At 54.0% G+C, this 24000-nt stretch overlaps 1 protein-coding gene across 9 annotated transcripts in view; it reads right to left on the bottom strand.

Moving 5' to 3' along the window:
* Klhl29 (kelch like family member 29) overlaps positions 1-24000 on the bottom strand; it is a 282109-nt gene that overhangs the window by 5484 nt on the left and 252625 nt on the right. For all 9 annotated transcript variants that reach the window (XM_026391300.2, XM_026391504.2, XM_026391581.2 and 6 more), the window contains 6 exons: positions 16011-16149; positions 8585-8787; positions 7130-7389; positions 4649-4847; positions 4303-4485; positions 3927-4107 (listed from right to left, as the gene is read on the bottom strand). In XM_026391300.2, coding sequence (XP_026247085.2) covers positions 3927-4107; positions 4303-4485; positions 4649-4847; positions 7130-7389; positions 8585-8787; positions 16011-16149 — 1165 coding nt within the window. The remainder of the gene's footprint in view (positions 1-3926; positions 4108-4302; positions 4486-4648; positions 4848-7129; positions 7390-8584; positions 8788-16010; positions 16150-24000) is intronic.

Genomic DNA, 24000 nt, shown 5'->3' with positions numbered 1-24000 from the left:
TTAAATATGCAGTTGGTCCTCCATATCCGTTCATTCCACATCCACGGATTCAACCAACTGTAGATAGAAAATATTTGAAAAGAAATTGTGTCTGTCCTAAGCATGTATAGACATTTTTTTCCTTGTCATTCCCTAAACAGTACAGTATAGCAACTATTTACATAGCATTCACATTGTATTGGTATGATAAATAATGATTCAATTATTTAAAGTATATGGGAGGATGTATGTAAATTATATGCAAAGACTATGCCATTTATATAAGGGGCTTGAGCATCTTCAGATGTGAATACTCTTCAGGGGCCCTAGAACCAATCCTCTGTGGGTACCAAGGGACAACTGTATAAGAAAGAGAGAGGAAGCTGGGTGTGATGGTGTGTGCCTTTAGTCTCAGCACTCAGGAGGTGGGAGGGTTGCTTAAGCCCAGGAATTCAAGTTCATGGCCAGAGCTGATGATGAAAGGCTTCTAGTAGATCCGGCAAATGCAGACTGAATGCAGAAAGGGCAGGAAAGAGGGAGGCGTGATGGAACAAGTGCCACACATCTCTAGGAGTGAGGGCAGGAAAACATGAGGTCTCGACTGATGGCTCTGTTTTCTCTGGGAAGCAGGAGTCAGAGGGAGAGTTGGTGTGTGGGTCAGAACTTTGAGGAGAGAGGTGTGGAGGAAAAATGTCTGCTCTTGAGAGTGGGGAAAATGGCTAGCCAGGGACACCTAACAAGACTGCCTCACAGCATCTAGCTCTGGTGGAGCTGGCCTCAGTGTGTGGGGGAGCTAATCTGCAGGGCGTGGGATTTTCCCCACCAGCCCCAGGGGAGGTGTGCAGAAGGCAAAGTGCTGGTGAGCCCATCTGCCAGACACCTGCCGTAGTAGCAAAGGATGGAGAAGTGAGGGAACTTGAGCTCAAGACAGGGACACACGGGCAGGGAGCAGCTGCTGGGAAGGGCGGAACCGGGAGTAAGCATCCTTGCCAAGGGATGGGATCTTCGAGGTCTTTCTTCAAGGGGCAGCTTCTTTCCCCCATCAGGGTCACTGTGAAGTGTTCCCTGGGGGCTGACGGCCCTCACAAGGCTTTTGTCTGACTCCTGCCGTTCCAGCACTAACTCCAGACCTTCCAGTGGGGTGGCATCTACCACTCACCATGCTGTCCACTGCTCCATGTGTGCCTGGGCCCAAGGTGGGGCCCAGTGTCAGCTTCCTGCAGCACTAGAGTTGGTTTTTCCCGCATACTTTCCTGGGAAGCACACTGTGCCCACTTTCCCTGTGAGCCTCCTTTGGAGAGGACCTATAATGTGGTCAGAGCTCAGTGCCCCAGAAAGAGGGTCTTGCGTGGCCTGGGCCTCTGGCCCCGAGAGTAGGGGAGGGGACAGCCACATGGCCTACAGCACTGGGCTTGGTTGGATTTGAGAAGAGACTGAAGTATCTTAAAGGGCAGCAGGGCTGATTCCATTCAGCCACAGATGGATGATATGTGGCTAATAGGCAGTGAAGTAAGTGTCTTTTTGGACAGTGTCAGAAGTTCAGATATCTATTTTTTAAGCCAATATGGCAGAGATCCAAAGAACTCCTGCAGAAGAGCTGGGAGACAGAGGAAGATTATGTGGTTGTTAGTCCTCAGTCTTTCAGTATAATGGCACATTCCGACAAACACAAATTTCCTGAGAGCTTGTTATTCCAGGTGGCTGATTGCCAAGCCATGAGCCCTCCCGTCAGCTCAATCTGTCAGCTTCCTGCTTGAGAAGGATATGCTAATGACATGCAAATGACCCCGCCGAGTGAGGCGCTCCACTATCATTTATCCAGTAACCACAGCTACTGCAATATATTACTATAAAATATTAGACCCAGTTATTTATATAATGATGTAACACAGGTTTGTCTATGGCACTGTTGTTTTAATCTATAATTATATAATCTTGCTCTATTCCTGTAATACAGTAATGTAATATAATTATAATGCAACATATATCTCATTCATTATCAATATAGTAGCAATTTGTACCATTAGTGCTTCCTGGGGAACAAAGCACTCTCATGTCTGTCCCCATTACACTGACCTTCCTATCACCCTGAATTCTCATCACTGCCACCATGTAGCACAGAAAATGACTGACCCAAAGGGGCTACGCTCCTTGGGAAGCAGTAGGTGTCCCTATCCCTGCGTCTGCCACCCACCTTACATGCATACCACCCAGTGGTCTTCAAGTACGCCTCCTGTCCCTGCAAGGACAGCTGACTGATCCTTGTGGGCTGAGGAGAGCTCAGCACCCCTTGGGGCTTCCTCTTGTCCTGGACTGCTCCTCTACCCACCGGGGGCTCCCAAGGTGGGCTTACTCACATGGTGCCGAGCTGGTGTTTCTCATCCATCAGGAAGGCTCAGTCCCCCTCCTCACCCCAAAGTCAAACTGTCCCCCAACTCCCTTTAGAGAAGAGCTCCAGGGCCAGAGAGAAGTGGAGCTTGTCTCTACCTCTTAGTCAGAGCGTTTGATCCTCCAACAGATTCCCGTATTTATCAACAAGTGTAAGTTTGCAAAATGAGGAACCATGACTTAGGAGATTAAAAATAGCTGACAAAGGCAAGCAAGACAGGGAAACGGATCCAGCTCAGTTTACTCCTCCAGAGAGAATGTCTCCTTCTTCATGTGTTTATTACTGGGTGACAAATGATGGTAAGCTGATGCTTCTGGAAGGCTTGGGTCGCAGTGAAGGCCCCAGCGTCAAGGCTGGTCCACGTCCAACAGCAGTATTCATACCCCCATGACCACATAGGGATTCCCTATTATCTTCAAATCAATGACGATTAAGTGTCGTTACTGAGCCATCTCTGGGCTCCACTTGGGGGAGTTAAAAGCCCGCAATGAACATTCAGAGCCTGTCTCACTCTGAAACCATTGTGGCTGTAACATTTGTCAAATGTCCAATTAGCCTCCAAAGGGGGGAATATATGAATGGGGGGGTATGTGTGGCTCCACAGGCAAAAGCTGTCACATGGGAAGGTGTGCTTTGTGGTGTGACTGATGGCGTGGGCCGGGGTGGTGGCCAGACTGCAGGAGGGATATGGGGGAAGGACTCTGATGAACTTCACTGTGACCTCCTGGATTATAATTTGGGGCCAGGTCAGCCTTCCTTGTCACTCTCTGGGGCACTGGCTTCTCCAAAAGCAGGACGGGGCCTTCCCATTCTCGTGCTGAAGCTCCCCCCAGGTGTCTGTGCTCCGTGAGAGCAGTCTCCCTGACCCTGAGGAAAGGAGCTCAGTACTTCCCCCAGAGAAGTGCCCACCTCTGTCCCTTGTTCCTTTACCTGACCCTACACAAGTGCCTGGGGAGGAAATCAAATTGGAACTTCCAGCAGAGGGCAGGCTTACACACACATGAGTCTGGGCTCACTGGCTTACATTTTATTCTGGAGAATTCTAGAAGGTTGGCCAGACTGTGCCCCCAAATCACTCAGTTTATGTGTAGTGACCCTTCATTCCTACAGATTTCTGGGATGTGTGGGGTGGAGGGAGGCAGGGAGCTTCCTGGTATGTGACCCCTGTTTGGTAGGGACAAGGAAGCACTGTCACTGGAATGTCCCAGTTTTGGCTATTGGTCCCAGCTTTGCCCCTGAATTCCAGCCAATCTCTGGGCTGGTGCTTGTAGTCCAGGGAGTCCCCTGACTGTCTGGACAGTATAGCCAAGCTCATCCCATGCCTTTTTGTGACTGGGTCTTGGTGTTCATCTTGTCTAAATGGGATACCCACAGGAGTGCCCCGCAGATGTCTTTCTGCCTGCTTCTAGCTCATATCCTGTGTCCTCTCCCACCATTGTTTGAAGAGTCTGGGATGGTGGCCTCTGGACAGTCCAGGCTGCAGAACACTGGCATTGGGTGGGTATTGGTGACTTTCAATGACTGAGAGAATGCCCCCGCTGGACTGTGGCCTCCTCACCTCTCCACATGGTCCACGTTGCCTGCCACGCCAAGTCCCCCAAGGGTGTAAATCTTCCCATCGTAGACAAGGCTATTGTGCCGACAGCGTGGGACGGTCATTCTGGAGACCAGGTTCCAGTTATCAAGCAGGGACATGTAGCACCAAACATCAGCCAGCGTCACCCCTGATTCCATCCCACCTGCAGGCAGCACGGGGGTACAGAGAGCAGGCAGGGGCTAAGGAAGGGCCCCAGGTCCACAGGCCCACTCCCAGGGTCAGAGGGAGAAGGCTTCACCTGAGAGTGGATACCTGTGGGCCTTGGCCTCCCTCAGCCCTGCCATGTGAGCAGAGGTGAGCCCATGTCCAGTCCCCTCCCGAGCCCTGAGGGCCTCACCTGAGAGGTAGATGTTGTCCCCGGCACTCACTACACTGAAGAACTCGCGGTCATAGAAAGGCAGCGAGGCCAAGGGGTACCACTTGTTGTTCTGCGGGTTCCAGCAGGTGACAGCCACCAGTGAGCGCTGGGTCATCCCCACCATCTGACGGCCCCCAACCAAAACGATGACCTCGGCCACACCTGCAGGGACATGGATGGGCACCCTTGGGACACACCCTGACGTCATCACCATCTGTGCCTGGCTTCTCTCTGGGGGACCACCCGGAGCCGGCTGACCCCACAGCACCTGCTGCTGGCGGGGGGTGTGTGGGGGTGTGGGGGCCCCGGGCGTGTCCCTCCATACCCGCTGAGAGGCGGGGCCGTGTCCGGGGCGTCTGCATCTCCTGGCGGGCGTGGGGCAACATGTGGTAGCGTTTGGCTTCGTTGACCAGGTCCCGGCAGGCTTCTGAAGACTTGATCAGCTCCTCATTGTCCACCACGTTGAGCAGGTAGCTGGGGTGGATGAAGGGGAGGCGGACAGCGGCCAGGAGCTCGGCTGCGTACTGCAGGGTGAGGGAGACACAGATCAGACTCCCAGGAGGGAGCCACCTCCTGTAAGTCGTAAGGAGAGGAAGGAAACAAGAGGTGTGGAGTCCCCCAAAGCAGATAATTCCAGTCGGTGAGTGGCATAGAAGTGCAGGCACTGCCCTGTCCAGCCTAGACAGAGACCAAGGGACCCAGCGGCAGAGGCAGCGGCCTGGTGGCTGCAGCTGGCCCATGGTGGACCCTCCATGCAAGTCATCAGCTCCTCGTTTCCACACACACCAGCAACAGAACTCTCATGGTGTTGCCTCATCTCAAATCTGCTCTTGGACCCTCTCCCCTGTGCTAAAGGCTTTTCTGGACTGACTTGGATCTCCCCTGCTGTCTGGCACACTGCTGGCCACTCCACTTTGTTTCAGTCAATGAATAACTAGTGACCACTTGGTGTCACACATTAAGCTCACTACTGGGGACTCAGAGATCTGTGAGACCCCATCACTGACTTCAAGGTGTCCACAGTTTAACTGGGTGCAGTTACATAAAAGGCACTGCAGAAAAGGAGCCTGAGTGGGGGTAAGGCTGCCATGGGCACAGGAGTGAGAGGCGTCGTGGAGCAGATGGTATCTGGGCTGGGTATGCAAGGACTGGTGACCTCTGCCAGGTGGAAGGTGGAGGGAGGCGGACTTTCAAAGCCCATAGAGGTATGGGAGAGGGAAAGGGAGTGGTGCATTCGGGAAGTAACAGGGGTTTGTTCTTGGTGGATGTAAAAGGCTTTTGTTGAGCTGTGAGTGTGGGGAGCAGTGAGCCTGCAGAGGTTCTCGGAGGCGGTCCTGTCTGACCTCACCCTGGCCAGACCGTGTATATTCTCCTGCAAGTTGATGTGGGACTAATGAAGAATTTTAAAGGGAGAGAGGATGTGATCCAATTTGCTCTTTAGCACACAGTCTGTACGGTGGAAAACGGATTTGGAAGGAGTAAGACGGAGGCAGGGAAATCACTGCGGAGATGATCACACCAATCCTGGTGAGATGTGGTTGCTGGGGGGAGAGGGGAAATCATCCACCGAAGAGGGAGGAAGGAGGCAGAATAGAGCACCAAGTGGTCAATGAATGGACAGTGTGGGAGGGACCCAGGCCCTGTCTCCGGCTGTGAGCAGGACTGAAATAAGGAACATGGGAAGAGGTGTGGGATTTGGACCTGGTGAGTGAGATGGGCTTGGGGACACCCTGCTTCAAATGCCCAGTAGGTGACTGCAGACAAATGTCTGAAGTACAGGAAAGAGCTCTGGGCAAAGGACAGACTGGGGAGTTGTAGCAAGTTGTGGCAGTCACGTTATTAGCTAACTTCTTTCCTGTAAAAATAAATCTTGCTCCCTCCCTACCTGATCAGTCCATGGAGCTCATTCTCCTAGGCTCAATGACTGGATGGGTGTGGGGGAAAATCATCCCTGTCCACCCAATACACCCCGTCCATCCGTCTTGTCCTTGTCCTTCTTCTTGCTCCCAGTGAAACGTCACAGCCCTTCTCATCTGCCACTCAACCTCAGCTTCTTCTGGGGTGTGGCTTCCCGTCTTGTTCTTCTTGCTTGGGCCCTCACTTCTGGGCCACTGCTCCCCCTGCTGTTCTCTGGGTGCCTCCTGAACACTCCTGAGAGCTTCCTGAAGCTGCGCCGACACCTTGGTTCCTCATCCATGAGAACCAAAGCAATTCCCTCTGAGCAGGACCTCCAGCCAGGGCTTTATGGGGTGTGCAGAGACCCAGTGGCTCCTTGTGACTTGGGGCCTACTCTGGAGACACGGCGTCCTTCCCTTGCTCCCCAGACTAGCTTTGTTTATTCCAGCTGCTCCCTCCGAGGGCCTTATATTCTTTCTTGCCATGCACGCAGTGGTCTCCCATCTCTTGTGTGGGTACCATTTGGTCTACTAGGTGCTTTCCACCCACTTAATAACCAGAGCATGGCTGGGTGCTCCTCCTGTTGAGTTTGATCTCCTGGGAGGCCCAAGCACCCTGCTCAGGCACCCACTTCTCCCTGAGGCCCTGCGGGCAGCCTGGGTCTCCTTCAAGGTGGAATGGCAGTTCTGAAGGACCCTCTGATGACTCATGTTCATCTCTAAACCTTTCTTTCTCTGCGGCTGGTATGTGTGCGGGAGGACAGGGCCAACCTTAATCTTCCGGCTCACTTCCACCCCCTGCTGGTCACGCAGGTGATCCTGGCTCTCACCTTCTTTCCTCCTTGCTGAAGGCCCCGTCACTGCAGAGCCCCCCAAACCCAGAGAGAAAGTGCAGGGATGGGCAGACCCACCTGTGCACGTGACGCAGGGTCCTTCTTGATCCACTTGATGACCGTCTCGTACACCAGCTCCTCAGCCTTGGTGTTAAGGCTGTCATTGGAGACGTAGGCGATGAAGTCGTCCTTGGAGATGCTGAGGATCTCCTCCTGGGCCGCCACCTCAGGGAAGATCTGCAGCGCAAAGGCCTTGGCCATGTGGTAGAGCTCGCTGCACTGCATGGCCTCAGCCATGGCCAGCACACCCAGGCAGTTGCTGGCAGTCAGCTGCTTCTCTGGGGATGAGAGTGCACAACCACTGACCCCACGGCCCTGGAAACGTTGCCTCTTATTCTCAACCCCATCACTGTGTCTCTCTCTGAGCCCAGGTCTCCAGCACCCAGAGTCCCCAGAAGACCGCTTCCTGTGTCCCTGAGCCTTAGATTCATTTCCCAGGTCCTGGCAGAAGGAGCGAGGTTTTGGGGGTGGGGCGTCCCTCCTCACTGCGTGTGGAGGGAGGGTCAGGGCTGCGAAGCCTGGCTCTGGCCTGGGCATGGTGTCTTCTGTGACCCTGACAGTATTCCTGAGGTCACAGACTGCTTCCTAAGTCACGTCACAAACCACCCACCATCTCCCTCACAAGCCACCATTGGGCCTAAGCCTCCCCGAGTTTGACTCCCTAGAATCTGGAGTGAGTCCTGCCTTTTCTTCTGAGATCTGGCTAATGGCTCCTCCAGTCTAGATGTGTCTGGGTCCCAGGAGGCCCCTTAGTGTGTGAGCCTCACTCTTTGGCTGTGGCTCTTGACCTTTCTAGATTGCTGGGTTCCCCTAGCTGTCTTCACCTAACCTGCTCCCATTTGAGTCCAGTCCCTAGCTTTCTCTCTGCATGCCACACCCCAGGCTGCCGAAGTCTGGCTGGGCACAAAATCACAGGTTCTTTGTGGCACTTGTCCTCGTCCCTCCCTCTCCCTGCTCTCAGTTCAGCCAGGCAGCACCAAGCTTCAAAGTGAGCATGCTCTGGGACAGTGGCCTGGGGCAGCCCCTGACACCTAGATGCCTGTCCTGAGCACTGAGGGGACAGTTCAGTTGTCTAGGACTGTCCGGGCATTTGGGGTGGCCCAGGCATTAATACATTTAAGGGAAAGCAAGGGCTTTGTGGCTGCTTTGTTCTGGGCTTAGCGGTCAGGGCAGAGAGGACAGGCTTTCCTCAAGAACAGATTGTTTGCATGGCTTCTTGGATCACTGGTTCTCGCAGGACCTGTTGGGGGACAGGGACCTTTTGCTGCTTACAGGAAGTGACACAGAGTGCCCCTCAGTCCCTGTCAGGTTATCCAAATGCTCATGTAAAAATTGTTTGGCAAAATTCTCCCACAGCTAGAGTGATTTGGGGGCACACTCAGCCATTCCCTCTCAATAATCGCTGATTCTGGGGATTTCTCACATCTGCCCTCTTCGCCCCCAAAGTACACATATGCCCCCCTGCAGGCTCACCGAGAAAGGACACACAGACTTTGCAGAAGGTGTGGAACTGGAACTTGCTGGCTGCCTCCAGGAGAGTCTTGGCGTTGGCCGAGTCGATGACCAGGGAGCCCGTGTAGACGAACTCCAGCAGCAGCTCCAGCACATCTGCCTGCAGATTGGACAGCACCAGCTCCAGCTTCTCCCGGCCGCCCTGGCTGCCATCCTGCACCGACCTAGGCACAGAGACCAGGGTGTCCTCACCTGCCAGCCTGCGGCTAATGCGCCGCTTCCTTACAGGGTCAGATCTCCCTGCATACCTCGGTCACGCCCTTCGTTTTAGGACTCAAAGGACACAGCAAATGACACACCTGAACCTAATGACCTGACACGGGATCTGAAAGAGAAGAGTCTGACCAGAGGCGCCCAAAAGAACAGAAAACCCTGCTTATCACTACTCGGCATGTCCATGCAAAAAAAGATGCAAATCAAAAAGCATGAGCTGTGGATGGGGACGAGGACCAGGACTGGCCTCAAAGGGAAACAATACGTTCAGCCCCTGCTGGCCCTGGCGTCTGCACCAGGCTGACCAGCTCCACCGCCTGCAACAACACCTAGGTGGCGGCTGGCCTGCGGCAGAGGCTCGGGAGGCTCCTGATTGGCTGGCATCCCACCAATCCGGAGGCTCCCTCCGAGAGCCCAAAGACCGGGGCCCCAAGCGGTCCCCGAAGCCCCTCCAACCCCAGCGCTTTCCGAAAACATATTGTTTCCTTTTAGGCATGGAAAGGAAGCCCTTCATGACATTGCTTTGAAACTGAAGACGAGACGAGATAGACGGACAGAATGGTTAGAGCTGGGAGGGGGAGAGGGAACAACCAAGGACTTCCGCCACAGACAGCCAGCAGCCATGACCTGGGGCCTGGCCCGGGGCGGGGCCCTCCTGCCACATGGAACACGGGGTCAGAGGTCAGAGTGGCCTGCGTGTAGAGTGTGCATCGGGCTTGTGAACTGGGGGAGCAGGGGAGGGACACAAATATATCAGTATGTTTATATCTGGTGTCTACAGAAATACAAAACCTAAAGCCGGACCTGGAAGGAAACAGATAAGATGAAGCAAAACGACACCGACACAGAGGGAGGCCGGAGGAAGAACACCCCCAACGTTAGGTCAGGAGCAGGTGTCGCAGAGGCCATGGCTCAGCCACCCGCCTTGGCTGCTCTCACCAGGCCAGGTCCTGCCTGGGGCTGTGGCTGGCAATGACTTCTGTGGCCCACCCACTCACTTCCCAGGAGGCCTGGGGTCAAGACTCTTGTGACTGGTCCCTTGGTGCACCTGTGGCTGACGGTGGGGGTGGAGGAGTGTCTGGCAAGAGAGCCGGCTGGCCACAGAGAAGCTGGAGGCTGTGAGCCTGGGTGGGTGGGTAGCACTGGTGGGGAGTAAGGGGACCTGGGTACCCTGCTTTGCCATGGACAGGCAGGCAGCCATGGGCCTCTCAGGCCCTCAGCCTTCTCTTCTGTAAAACGAGAGGACTGAACTAAGATGACAGAGGCTGGGTGACACCCTTCCCATGTGTCTCTTCTCTACCTGACAGTTCCTGCATTTCTACAGCTAGTGCACATTCTCTCAGGTTAGGACTTAAAAACCCAGACACCGCCCAGCAGAGAGAAGGTTACACTGCAGCCCTGCTGCCTGAGCCAGTGTCGGGGATCCCTCCTAGGGGTACTGTACTGGGCCCTCCCATAGAATGGCTCATCGATCAGGGGCTCCAGGGGCCTTTCTGCTTCTGAGTCCTGGGCAAGCCTGGGAAGCTGAGTAGGCAAGGTGCAGGCCACATAGAGAATGGGCAGAGGCCCTCCCACGCCCGGATATACACAGTGACTCCTGAAGTGACTTCTCACACCCAGTCTTCTGCTGTTGGGGTGTATCCCCTGCCTGGCTGGCTTCTCGAGGTATAAAAATAGCTGATGATATGCTCACTTGAAATCACAGAACTCCTGACTGCCCCAGGCCTCAGAGGCCATCTGGTCAACTTCTTGCTCCCAGTCTTTGCTGCCTCTGCCTTCATTCCTCCAAGCCCTGCCTGGCCTTTCCTCTACCACCTTCCATGTTCTGTGGAGGTCACTCTGGGCCACAGCCCAGCAGGGCTGATGAGGCCAAAGCTCATCTTCTCTCGAGGCCCAGAGTCACTGCTGCCTCTACCACTGGCCAGCCCAGCTGTCTGCATAGGAGTCCCCAGGCAGGAGCTCAACTCAGTGACGAGTTGGGACTTCAGGATGTGTGCGTGCACACACACACACACACACACACACACACACACACACTCTCTGAAACACACATGACCCTGGCTGACCCAGAGAGGAAGGGCGCTGGGCAGATAAATAGCCCGTGGCCCTGAGGCTGGCTGGGATGGGGCTAGCATGACTGCACTGAGTGGCACTGCCTGTGTCACCCACAGTCTGAGCCAGGTATAGGGATTCTGGGACAGGGAGGCAATTGCACAGCTGGGGAGCATTGGGCTTGTCACAGGGAGTGCGGGAGCTGAAGGCTGTCACTGGTACTGTCAGGTGGGGGATCCTGGCCATGGGGTGCATGCCAAGGCTCTGCTCCTATGGAGAGTGGCAGGCCACTGGGCAAAGGATCTGCAGGGAGTGGCTGGAGGCCCCAGGCCAGAAGTGTGGATCATCCCACTCAGCCACAGAGGGTCCCTTTGCAGTGAGGGGGAGGCTTTGTCCGCAGCTTAGCTCAAGGCCTGGAGGAGACAAGGTTTGAGCATCTCCCTGGCATGCACATTATGTCTACACAGGCATTGGTGTGTGGCCCAGAGAGCTGTCTGTCCCTGGCCCAGGAGAACCCAGGGTGCTGGACACAGCCCCTTCTTGGCAGAGCTGGGTCCGAGGAAGGGCCAGGAATGCCTAGTTCTAATTAGCAGGATGTTGGAAATCCCACCGCTAGCAGTGGACTCCCCTGGAATAGAAGTTGCCCTTTCCAGACCTTGGGGTGGCGTCCCGCATCCACCCTCACACAGCTCAGTGGTCAGATGCTTACACTTTGCACATTGGAACTGGGAGAGGGAACTGTGGGGCAGTTGTGAGTCGGAGGAGGGGAGATGGGCAGGTGAGGGACACGACTGTTCTGCCCTCTGATGTGATTCCCATCCTGCACCCTGTTCTGAGCTCCAGGGCACAAACACAGAAGGCATGCCCAAGTCGCACTGGGTTCTGGGGACTTCAAGCAGGCCCTGGCTCACCCTTTGGGAGGTGGTGATGGGTCTGGCTTCCCTCGTTCTTCTAGCATGAGAGGTGTGAATCCCTCTTCTTGGTATTTGATTTTTAAGCCACTCTTGTCTCTTCTACCAGAGAAAGAGGGCAGGTGCTGCTACCCACAAACACCCAGCTTCCTGGGGGAGGAGGTTCAGGGTGAGCATCCTGGCTGGTAGGTTTATATCTGTTTCTGTACCACTCCACATGTGGGGCCTCGAGCCAGTGTCTGCCCTCCCTTCCCTTGTCATGGCTGGAGCGGGAACGAGAAGCCCAGATCCTAGACACAGGGCTTTGGGAAAATCAGCTTAGAAAAATGGCTAATTTGTTTATCCATTTTCATTCAGTAGGAAGTGGGAATAGAATTCAAATGTCAAATATGCCAACAGCTTTGTGGGTGAGGATTTCCGTTGCCAGGTTTCAGTTTGCCTGATTCAGGTCTCTGTCCCCACTCGTGTGTTGCGGGAGCCTTCCTCTGTGCCATGGCTGTGCACATTCTCCCACAGCTCTACCCGGGGAGCGTGCTGGGAAGTGTCGGTGAGGGCAGAAGGAGGGACTGTGCTATTGCTGAAGAATGGTGCCATCCTTTCTGGTCCTCAGAGGATAAATGAAGGACTTCTCCATCATGGGTCAGAAAAGAAAAGCCAGGGCAGACCTGCAGCCTGCTCTTTGGGAGTGAGAAGCCCTAGATCTGGGGAGGCCACAACAGGGCCTGTCCAAGGCTAAAGGAGGGCTGGATTCACAATTTCCCTCCTCATGGTCCAGAGTTAAGGGCTCAGCAGCTTGCCCCTCAGGGTTTTTACCCCTAATGTCTCAGGGACTCAGATGAGTCTACGAAGGGACGTGGGCAAGCCTAGGGTTCTCAGCTTTGCACTGAGCTCCTGACATCTCTCCTCTTGGAGGGTCCCCAGCCTCCACCCTCACTGGGACCTCACCCTAGTCTGAGGGGACCTGTCTCCAGGGAGGGTTCTGTCTTCCTTGGGGAGGTCATGTGGCTAGTTTACAAGTGTTTGGAACACACACACACACACACACACACACACACACACACGCAGGCACGCACACAGTCTGCATTCCTTCTTCCTGAGTCCCTGTTGGCATGGTCAGCCCGGGGGTTTCGCTTTCCTTCTTCTCAGACTTTGCAGCTATGTTCTTGCTCTCTGGAGTAGCAAGTGGTTGATGAGAGCTTTGGCATCAGACCTCAGTTTGAAGTATAGATCGACTGGTAACTTAACTCTGTCCTCAATCTCCTTATCTGTAAAGTGGGGATCCTGATAGTCCTGGCCTCTCTACAGGGCTCCCTTGTCAGAGGAGGGAGACAAAGGGAGGGAAGGTGCCATGGCCTCACTGTGGGCATGGACATGTGAGGAGAAGCCTGGGCAGGGTGGGAGGCCTGGGACAGCAGAGTTGCGGGGATCACCTGCCCTGTCAGTGCTCACCAGGGCAGGCCAGCATGACCCCCAAAGATAAGCCCCAAGGGCTGGGGCTGCGGCTCAGTGGGAGAGCGCTCGCCTAGCACATGCAAGGCCCTGGGTTCGATCCTCAGCACCACATAAACATAAATAAATAAAATAAAGGTACTGTGTCCAGCTACAACTAAAAAATAAATATTAAAAAATTCCCTCTCTCTCTGTTAAAAAAAATCAATATTAAAAAAAAGATAAGCCCCAGGACACTGTGTCCCACATATTGTCCCTACTCCTTCCCCTCTCAAGAACATAGCTCCCTGAGAGGGGACCCCTGGTACAGTGCCAAGGACAGAGCTAATGCCCCTCAAGGCTATTCCAAGCACAAAGGGGACTAAAGCAACAAGGTGACATCAGCTGCTCTGACCACAGACAGCGTGACATTGCCATGACTTTATGAGGCTCTGGAAGGAAATGGGCTTCCAGGGAAGACTCCGCTTCCCTCCCTCAGGAGGCTGTGGTTGGCCACCAACCTTTGCCCCTGGCCAGACAAGGGTCAAGTTTAGAATGGCCACACACTCACACCGAGAGCCCAGCCTCAGGGCTAGATTCAGCCTCCCCTCTGAGTGACGGGACCTGGGTGCTGAGCCCTACTCTCCAGCCCTGGGCCCTGTCTGGGTTCGGATCCATCTATCTGGTCACCTCCCATGCTCCTCAATTGGACCACTCAGGTGGTCTCCTGGCTGCTGAAGCTGCACCTGCTGGATGCTCAGTTGGTCACCTTCCCCAGCTCAGCTCCGACTCTGGTCTGTGGACCTGCCCTCGTTGCTCTGATGCCCCTGACACTTCGCCCTCTCATGTCCAGAAACTTATGCTTGGGAAGCCTCTCCAGGCTGGCCTGCCCACCTCATGACTGTCACCCTAGGGTCAGACTTGGACATCACTTGGCCAACATCCTTGTTTACAGATGAGAAAAGCTGCGGCCCGAGAGGACATGACTAGCCTGAGGTCATGGGACCACGGCAGAACAAAGGTAGAACCCAGGTCTCCTAGCTCCCAAAGGGTGCCCTCTGTCCTCCAGTGGCCCGGAACACCTGTCCTTTCCCTTCAGGGCTGCGGAGGTGTTCTCCTGCTTCCAGGTGGGCATCCTGTCCCCACTGTCCCTGAGGGCTCCCACCTTGGACCCAGGCCAGGAGGTCAGAGCTAGCATGGGGTCAGGCCTGCCCACTGTAGCAACTTCTGGGGAGGCCACCTCCCCTGTCCCTAGCTCAGGCTCATCTCTGTCCCCACCGTCCTTATCTAGAAGGCTCTTTCTCTCCAAAAAGGTTCCCGCCTACCAGGGTCCTCTTCTCTGCTGCGTGGCAGAAGCTGGCTTTAACGTGCGGTCTTTGAAGGAAGTGAAAGACACCCCATAACCAGCCCAGGGATGGTACCAGCCTGCCCCCTCTGTGCTCCCCAGCCCATGGAGCAAGGCCAAGGCCCCAGGATGCTCATCTGTGACCCAGAGACCAGATGAGTCAAGAGTGGCGCACAAAGACCTCCCTGGCCTGAAGAAGCCACTGGATGTGGCCCTTCACCCCAGACTCGTGCCTCTAGCTCTTGTGCTTGGACAGAGAGAACCCAAGAACTGGGGGCAGGAGACCGAGTTGCCCATGAGATAGGACGTCACAGAGAGCCTGCCCCTCCTGTGTGGCTGAGGGCCAGCGTGGCTGGACAGGCCTCGAACCCGGGCAGCCCACCCGGATCTACGCCAAAGGACACATGGGTTGGAAAGGAGATGCCAGCCAGTGTGCCGTCCTGAAACAAAACACAGTCGCTCTGGGGTTAGTTGGCAAGTCCAAGACAGCGTTGGGAAGCAAGCAGAGGTCTGTCCTCCCCCTCTGAGCACTGTCCCGGCTCAGCGTCCGCCCCGGAGAGGCTGCAAGGCAAAATGAGCAGCGGCATTAATCTGCTGATGGGTGAGAGAAACGTGGCGTGACGCTGGGCTGGCCCCGGCTGCTCTCCCTCGCCCAGGAGCTAGGAGGGGCCTGACTTCTTTGCAAGGGTATGAAGCAGACAAGTTTTTTAAAAATCAACATAATGAAAAAGAAAAAAAAATAAAGAAAACCAAAAAAGATGCTCACGCACCTGTGAAGACTCATCCAGGGAGAAATAGCCAGGAGGGGCTGGGGCTGGGCAAGGGAGGGCAGAGACTGAGAGACCGTGTTTAGGACACACCTGGTCTGTGCTCAGACAGCGCCGGTTTAGGCTCAGTGTGCAGGTAGCAAGACATGCGGCGTGGATGAGGCTTCCGCTATAGGTCTCTTCTCCCCTACTCGAGCTGGGCAAAAGCAGCCCCTTGGGCGCCTCATGCTCCCCGGTAGGGATGGTTTGGTCTGGTCGATGTGCTCTCCTGGCATTAAGTTTGCCATCGACAGCAGTGACGATGGCTCTGAGGACCCTGAGCTCGCCCAGTGGGGGGGGCAGTGTGTAATGGTCCTTTAAATGGAGTCTATTGTCCTCCTAATCTCAGGGAGGGCTTGTGAGCCACTAGGAGCATGGGATCCTGGGGCAAGGAGGGGAGTTGTCTACTGCTGGCAGGCCCCTGGTGACCAGCAAGGCTGTGTGTGGGGGCTAGGGCAGTGGCTGCTCTGAGGCTGTGTGTGAGAGGACACTGGGAAGGAGGAGGAGAGATGGCTACTGGCTCTGTGACAGGGAGTCACGCTTCAGGAACCTGCAAGAGAGGGGAGGAGAAAAGCGACACAAAAGCGTCCTACAAAGGAACAGACCCGACCACAGCTGGAAGGAAGGCAAACCTTTGAATCAGGTCCTTGAAATACAAGCTGCAGGAAGCTAGAACATTTTGGTGGACTTCAAACTCTCTGCCTTCAACAACAATTTTCAGGTCTGTAAACGCTTTCGCTCTGCGTTGCTGGTTCAATTCCTTCAACATTTCTGCAGAACAGAGAAGACAGACAGGGCCACGTTCCCATTAAGAGTTTTTTTTTTTAATTTTAATTTTTAATTTTTAAATTAAAATATTTTTTTCAAGAAGTAGAGAAACAGAAAATACTTGATATTGTTTCTTGGCAAGACTGGTTCAACACTGACAGTCAGAAGTCACGAACATATGCGTCAACAAGCAGCCACTGGGAGGGGCTACGTAACCAAGGGAATAACAACTTTAAAAAGCAAAACAAAAACAAAAAACCCCAAACAAAACAGAACAACAAACAAAAAGAAAAAGAAAAAAACAAACCAAATATGAGTAAAGAAAATCAACCCCAGAAATTGAGAGTTTGGGGGGAAAGATTCCCATACTGACGATTGGAAACATAGAAAATACATCATCACAGACGACTCCGTACTATTATTTAACTACGGAACAAGCTCTCCAAATGCCAATGGGTGCCGATGTCTTGGAGACCAAGTAAAGCATGGCATTGTGATGTAAGATGGGCTGGACATGGTTCAAAGGAAAAAAACCACAAAACCTGCAAAAACGGTTTCCCTTCTGTTAGACACTCACAGCCGGGGTGGAGGGTGAGCCTCCTGGGGAGGGATCCCCGAGCAAGCCAATGAGGGCCTGGCAGGCACCTCCATCCAGTCACACTTAGAGGGACTCTTGAGCAAGCAAGGGACAGGGGCTCTCCGCACCCCCCATTTTCTGGGCCAGCCTCTTAGGACTCCCGCTCTTGCTTGGGGGTTCAACGTTGGGAAGCTGGTTTGCAGCCCCTGCAGGTCCCAGGAAGTAGCCTCTGGGGTCTTCCCACCCAGGTGTACACCTACCTTTGCCTGGAATCTTGGCCACCTGGGGTTGGCACAGACGGAGCCCAGGCCATGGGCTCCAGACCTGGGGGTGTTGGACGCTTCTCCCAGACCCACCCAAGGCTTAGGAGGGAGAAGGAGGGAAGAGCCTGCCGGCTGCCCCATTTGATTTATTTATTTTATACTTTTTCCTCTGCAAAAGTGAGGGCCTTCAGGTGACCCTCTCCCCACCTGCTTGCCACAGGACCCCTGAACAAAGCCTGCCCTTGGCGTGGCTAACAGCTGCTTCAGAGGCCTGGTCCTTGGGTCAGAACAACCTAGATGTCATTGTGCAAGCAAACGGGAGATGACAGCCTATGGCAGCCAAGCCCCACTCTACAAGTCCCCCTGCACCCCCTCCCCCAGCCTTCCAGGACTATGCTGAACCCTGTTTTGTATTCAAGAATCTCGCTCTGGTGCACCTTGCTTCTGTTGCTGTTCAAGGGGCAAACACTGGCCACCTGCTGAGACTCCCCCTGGGCCCAGTCTGTCCCACATGCCATGAGCTCGCATGTCCCTGGATGAGCCCCTGGGCATCTCTGGGCCTCTGCTTCTAGACCTGTGAGGTGGGGACCGAGGCCTCAGCTTCTGCCTGCAGAGACTGGTGAAAATCATGACGGGCCGCTCCCGGGCTTTGGGCCTTGGCGGTCAGGCAGGCGGTCTTAGCAAGCACACGCGCTAAGGAGGAAGGCCGAGGAAGCCGGGCCCCAGAGAACAAGCTGCACGCGGGGACTGAGGTAGTGAATGTGCTCTCAGAGTGCCCCAGGCAGTGCCAGACCTCAGACTCCCGCCATTACAGGCTGACCTGGGGCCTTGGCAGAGTGCCCACAGGGGCATGTGGGGGGGCCCCTACTGGGGTCTCCACCTGGGGCATGCTTGGACCTGGAGCAGGGGGCAGACACTCCAGACAGAGGCTGGCAAGGTACAGAGACCAAAGTCAAGGATGTGTGGCATGTGGGACACAGGCAGTGAATAGCTTGGGGAACAATGAGACATGCTACCAGGTTGCCAGGTTCCAAGGGCGTAATCCAGGTTAATCTTGGGGCCTGCGGGAGCACGGGGGTCTTGTGCAGGGGTCGTGGCGAGGTTAGATATGGGTGTCCAGTGATCCTACACAGAGGCAGGATGGGAGGCAGGAAGGACCCACATGGTGACTTTGGCCTTAGAGCCAGACCTGAGGGCGAACCAGAACTCGGCCTCCAGCCAGCTGTGTGGCCTTGGGAAGGAGAACAGACACCCAGGGCCTTGGTCCCCTCATTTATTGATGGTTAACGAGATGGCGCTTGGTAGGTGGTTAGCAGCGTTCCTGGCTCACTGCGGGAGCTACGGGGAGCTCTTGTTGATGGTGATGCCCGCCTGGCTCCAGGTGTGAAGGGGAGGTCCTCAGTGCAACACTAACTGAAGGACAGAGAAGGGTGTTTAGGCTGCTGTGCTGTGGGAGGGGACTGTGAGAGGAAGCCTGGGACATCTAGGGAGGGAGGGAGGGAGTGGAGGCTGAGTCTAGTTGTGGGCCTGTGGGAGGAGGCGGAGAGGCAGGACGGGGAGGCTAGAGGCTGGGCTACAGTTGAGGCCATGGGAACAGTGGTGTGAACAGAGGCAGGACAGGGAAGGGACGGCTCAGGGAGGGCTCTGTTCATACATGTGGACTCCAAAAACAGCCCCCAATCAAATTAATTCCCAAACCATGAACCCTGTGTATGGGGGAAAGAATTCCAGGCTGGGATTCCAAAAACCTGGATCCTGGTTCTTGTCTGGCCTCTTCACTAAGTGATTATGTGACCCTGGGCAGGTTGCCCGAGCCGGCTGGGCTCCTATCGCTTTATGCACAAAGGGGCAGAGACTCTTGCTCTGTGGTCCCCTGGTCTCCATGCTGCAGTGAGGGCCAGGCATGGCCCCATGTCTGAGGAATGAGGTGGTGCGTCGGGGGCCAGGCAAACCAACGGTGCACTTGGTGCTCCTGTTGCTGGACCCACATGTTCTGATGTTTTCAAGATCTTCCCTTCGGGTCAAGGTCCCAGCAATGACTCTGTCCACAGCCCACCTGCTGCCCCAGAAATCCTGGGGCCAGTCAGGTGCCTGGAGATCCAGGTGCCACTGTCCTACATGGGGGTGCTTTCTGTTCTCTCTGAGTCCCTTTCAGGAATCTGGATTTAATAGCGGGGGAAGATCATTCACTTCCAGAAGAATCTTTCAATTTATGAAAGTGCTCACCAGGGGATTCCTTCTCACAGCAGGCCCCTGTGCATTCAAAGTATCGATCAGTTGGTATGTGCCGCTGCAGCCTGCTGCGCCGGCCCGGAGGGGCCACGTCCGGCTGTGCTTGTCAGAGGGAGCAGAACCCCCCCAGGAGGAAGCCAGGACCTGCTGGCCTCACATGCATCTTAACCTCCCCGGTGCCTGGTGAGAAACCCTCCAACAAGCAAGTCTTGGTGGGGGAGGGCTGGGTCTTCAAAGCAGGCTCCCTGCTCCTGCAGAAGTCAATGGCTCCAGAATTTGGAGGAGAGGACAGCCCAGGGACCTTTGGTCCTCCTCAGGAGAAGGCTCAGTTGGGCACCATGAGTGATGGGTCTGTCAGCTTGGGCTCACCTGGGGACCGTACCCTTGGCCTCAAGATCCCCCCCACCCATGACTGCCATCAGAGACTATTTTCTGGTCCCCTTGGCTTTGGGTGGGGATGTCCCTGCCGTGCCTGCAGGATCCCATGCCCTGGCCTTTCCCATGAAGTGGCTGCCATGAGCCCTGCCACATAGTGGGGAGCTCTGTCCCTGCTAGACCACCTGACAGAGAGCACTTGATTGACTGTCGTACTCTGGACTGGAGTCTCTGCAGCTGTCCTGGAGGATGCTCCTGTTTCTACCTGTCCCTGCCAAGCCACCTCCACAGAACCTGGCCATCAGCTTCTGCATACACGAGCCCAGCAAGGCTGAGGGGGTTGGGGACAGCAAGGCACCTGTAAGGCCTCCTGCCACCCCAGATCCTCCTCACTTCCCGGGGCCCTTTACTCCCCAGTGAAGCCTCCCTAAGTCCAGACAGGTGCCCTCACTGAGCCTGTGTTCCCCTGTGCAGATCTTTCTTGGTCCTTTACTGCCAGGATTTTGCCCAGGCCTGTTTGACTCTTTCCTCCCCCCGCCTGCCCCCTGCCTCCCCCCACTCTCCCATAGATTCCTGGGTTGCCTTCTATATAGCACGCTGTGTGTTGTGATTATTTATTTACATGCCTGCCTCTGGCACTAGACTGTGTTTTATTTATGTTTTTATCTGCATCACTCAGCTCAGGGACTGGCATATATAGAGCCCTTGTGGTCGATTGCAAAAATTCTTTCAGTTTTCCCCATTAAGGGGTGGAGGTCATTTCCCCACCCTTTCAACCTTGGCTGGCCTTGTGATTTGCTTTGGACCATACAAGGTGGTAGAAATGACCTTGTGTGAGTGTGAGCCACAGCCTCAAGAAGCTTTGCTGGCTTTTGCTCAGTCTCTGGAGGCCCCTGCCATCGCCACTGTGTGAACGAACTGGGGACGGCCTGTTGGCTAGAGCAGAGATGAGTCATCCTGGACAGGTCATTTAGACTAGCTACCCCCTGCCAACACCAGCCCAGCCTGACCAAGATCAGCTGAGCTGAGCCCAAATCACCAAACCAGAATCATCACTGAAATAACATGGTTATTATTTGAAGCCACTAAGTTTCAGAATTGTCTGTCATGTGGCGAGAGCCTGATACAGAGGACCCAAATAAATGAAGGATTCAAGTGCTCCCAGAATTTTCCTGGTGTCAGTTTCTTCTTTGCTAGTTCGATTTCAGGCTAATTTTTTAAAAACTGTGTTAGAATGTCCGATCTTAACCATCTTAAAGTGTACAGTTCAGTGGTATTAAGTCCATTCATGCTGTTGTGCAGACAGACTTCTGGAACTCTTTTCATCTTTCCCAACTAAACATACGACTTCCCATTCCCTGCTCCCTCTAGCCCCTGGCCACCATTCTGTCTCGGCTCTGCATGCCTCCGACCTGGAATCCTATAGCATTTTATCCATTTGTGACTGTCTTACTTTACTTAGGGGATTTCCCTCAAGGTTCATGCATGTTGTAGCACACATCAGAGTTTCCTTTTCCAAAAGTCTGACTACTATTCCATTGTATGCAGACAGCACATTGTGTTATCCACTCACCCGTGGATGGACACTTGGGTCCCTACCACTCTTTAGCTGTTGTGTGTGATGCTTCTGAGGCTAATTCTTTCACCTAGTTACGGGCATCTCTAGCCACCCCAGTTTCCAACCCCATTGTAAGTGGTTGGTGTGAAATGGCTCTGTGGACCCAGAAGCAGGGGACATGAGAAGGACCAGGGACACCGAGGAGGGTCTGCCTGGGGTCAGATGCTTTGTTTAGAAGAGAACAAGGCCCCTGACAGAACCAAGACTGGAGATGAAGTTGCAGCCAAACTTCTGCATATTTTTCACCAAATGACACAAGTTATTTGTCAGAGACTAATGGGCCCGTTCCAGCGGGACTAGAAGGGCTGTTCGAGGTGGTAATAAAGAGGAAGAGATGTCAAATATTAAAAGGCAAAGAATTCCAGTGGCTTTGCAGCAGAGAAGTCCATTAAATCAGAGCCCTGAGAAAGGTTGTGTGGCCAAATAATTTTTTTCAGAGCTCAAGTAGGAATCCAGCGAGGTGATAAATGTTCCCAGTCCCATTGGTATTTATGACACATATTTGATAAAGGACCTGAAAAAATTATAAACTCAGAGCAGTTGGGAAATATACTGAGAAAGCCCAGCGAAGACTCTGTCATGAATTCCCAGAGGGTAATTCATCCAGGAGCAGAGGAGCCGACGTGGGCTGACATTGTGGGGACAAATGGGGGCTTTGCACAAACAGAGCCTCCTGCAGCGGATGCTCAGCATGGCCAGACCAATCTGGGAGCACTGGGAGTCTCAGGGATCGCTTCCCATGCTGAATGCTGCTCTCCTCCTCCTCCCTTATTCCTGACTTGATCAGGTATGCATTTCTCTCCCAAGTTCTTCTCCAAAGAAGAGTTGGCCTGAGAATTGACCTTGAGGGCCAGGTGGGTGCCAGCTTCCAGGTAAGACAGAATCAAACTGCCTGCAAGCTGAATGCTCAGCCTGAGCTGGAGGGATATTGTACCAGCCTTGGCCCTGATCCCGTTGCTGGGCTGGGTGATGTCAAAGGTCCCGTGCAGGCAGACCCTCCTTTAGGGAGGGGAAACATGAAAGACTGACTTCTTGCTTGGACTTAGAGTATTGATGAGGACACCTTCCGTTGTCCTGTTGTCCAGATGGAAACTCCTGCCATAGCCTCACCCGTGTACCTCTTAACGTCGTACAACACTGGGGGACAAGACCTGGTTCGTTAGCAGCAAAATGTGGCAACAAAAGTCATCTTTGCATCTACAGCCTTGACCCAGGGCTGTACACACTGGGTGCTCCATAGGTGTTTTCTGGCTGGAACTGAAGTGTACCCTCCAGTTGGAACATTCTTATGCCCTCTAAGATGACATAAAAGTCACTTGCATTTTTCTCCTTAGAATTGTTTAAAACTTTCATAAGATGAACAGAAACCTCCCTTGATCTTTCCCTGGATTTGTGCTTGTGTCCCTTACGTCCAGAGATTGACCAGAGACAGCTGCCAGCTTGGGCTTGGGGAAAGCAGGACTGGGAAGCCTAAACCTAGTAGTAGAGTCACCACAGTCCCTCTGTGACCTCCAGAGCCCTTTCCTCCTCTAGGGTCCACCAGTCAAGGAAGGTCTCGATCCCTTATTTCTGAACTCTTCACTATGGCTCATGAAGCCACTCCACCCCCCTACTCCTGTATTGAGAGTTGAGCCCAGGGCGTCCTACATGGTAGGCAAACACTGTACCACTGTACTCACTGTACCACTGAGCTACAACCCTGCCCTGTGACCTGTTTTTCCCTTTGTGTGTAGCTTCGTCTTCTCTTCACGTCCCCATTCTCTAACTGCATGCCCAGTATATCCTGTTCCTCTGCTTTGCTTCTCTCTTCCTGCCCTTTGGTCAAAATCTTCCCCTCCACTTGTTTCTTAGGCCCCATCCATCCCTCTGTCTTCCTGTCTCCTCTCTGCGCTGTGAGCCCCTGGAGGGCTTGCCTCTCTGGCCTCCGGAGCCTCTGGCATCACGTCTTGTACAAAAAGTTCCTCTCTGATTGGAATTCAGGGTGGGTTGCAGACCACATGCAGAGGTGTGAGAGATGGTGAGAACACCTTCCCCTAAACAAGATCCAGCTGAACAATTTGAAATGTCATAGTTGTATGGAGTCAGAGGGGCAGAATGTAAAAGTCAAGCCCCTTTGGACGTCAGGAGACATCTGTGCTAGTAACAGCAGTGATAATCCCACAATTGAAGGACAATCTACAGTTGTCAATGCATTGTCACATTCATTTTTTAGGTCTGTTTTGAGGAGAGATTTAATTATTCTGTTCAGCTCCAATAGCTTTGAAGAGCCTTAAATGGCTTTGGTGACCACTTCAGCAGTCACTGAGCACAGGTTTAGCACGGAGTCCCTGGGGGTCTCTGTGGAACAGGGACCTTCACACCTGGTGGCCAGAGAAAGTCAGTCCTCTCAGTGCTCCAGGTTCTGAAGGTGCCTAGGTGGTAGGATCTTCCCAAACGCAAGCCAATACTAGTCACATTCATTGACAGACCTTGCCTAGAGGGTAGGAGTCAAAGGCAATGGCCTCTTGGTCTTTGAGTAGAAATGGGGGTGGTGGGGGCAGAGTCCGGATCCTTGCACCGGCTCTAAGAGCCAGAGGGTGGTCAGGGTGGGGCAAACCCCTTGGCTGAGTAGGGAAGGTCATGGGGCAAACTCTGAGGCTGCAGTTGGAGCAAGTGCCCTGACCAGATCAACATGAGCATCAACTGGTCCTTCCTGTGACCAGTGAAGAAGCTTCCATTTAATTCTTTCCCCTGTTTGGAGGATGGAGCCTGCAGTGGTGTAGTAGTGATACTCTGAGCAGAAGAGGATA

The sequence above is a fragment of the Urocitellus parryii genome, chromosome 12, assembly GCF_045843805.1.
Source record: "Urocitellus parryii isolate mUroPar1 chromosome 12, mUroPar1.hap1, whole genome shotgun sequence".
Lineage (NCBI taxonomy): Eukaryota > Metazoa > Chordata > Mammalia > Rodentia > Sciuridae > Urocitellus > Urocitellus parryii.
Note: the sequence above shows the minus strand (reverse complement) of the source record. Positions and strands in the feature narration are given on the sequence as shown.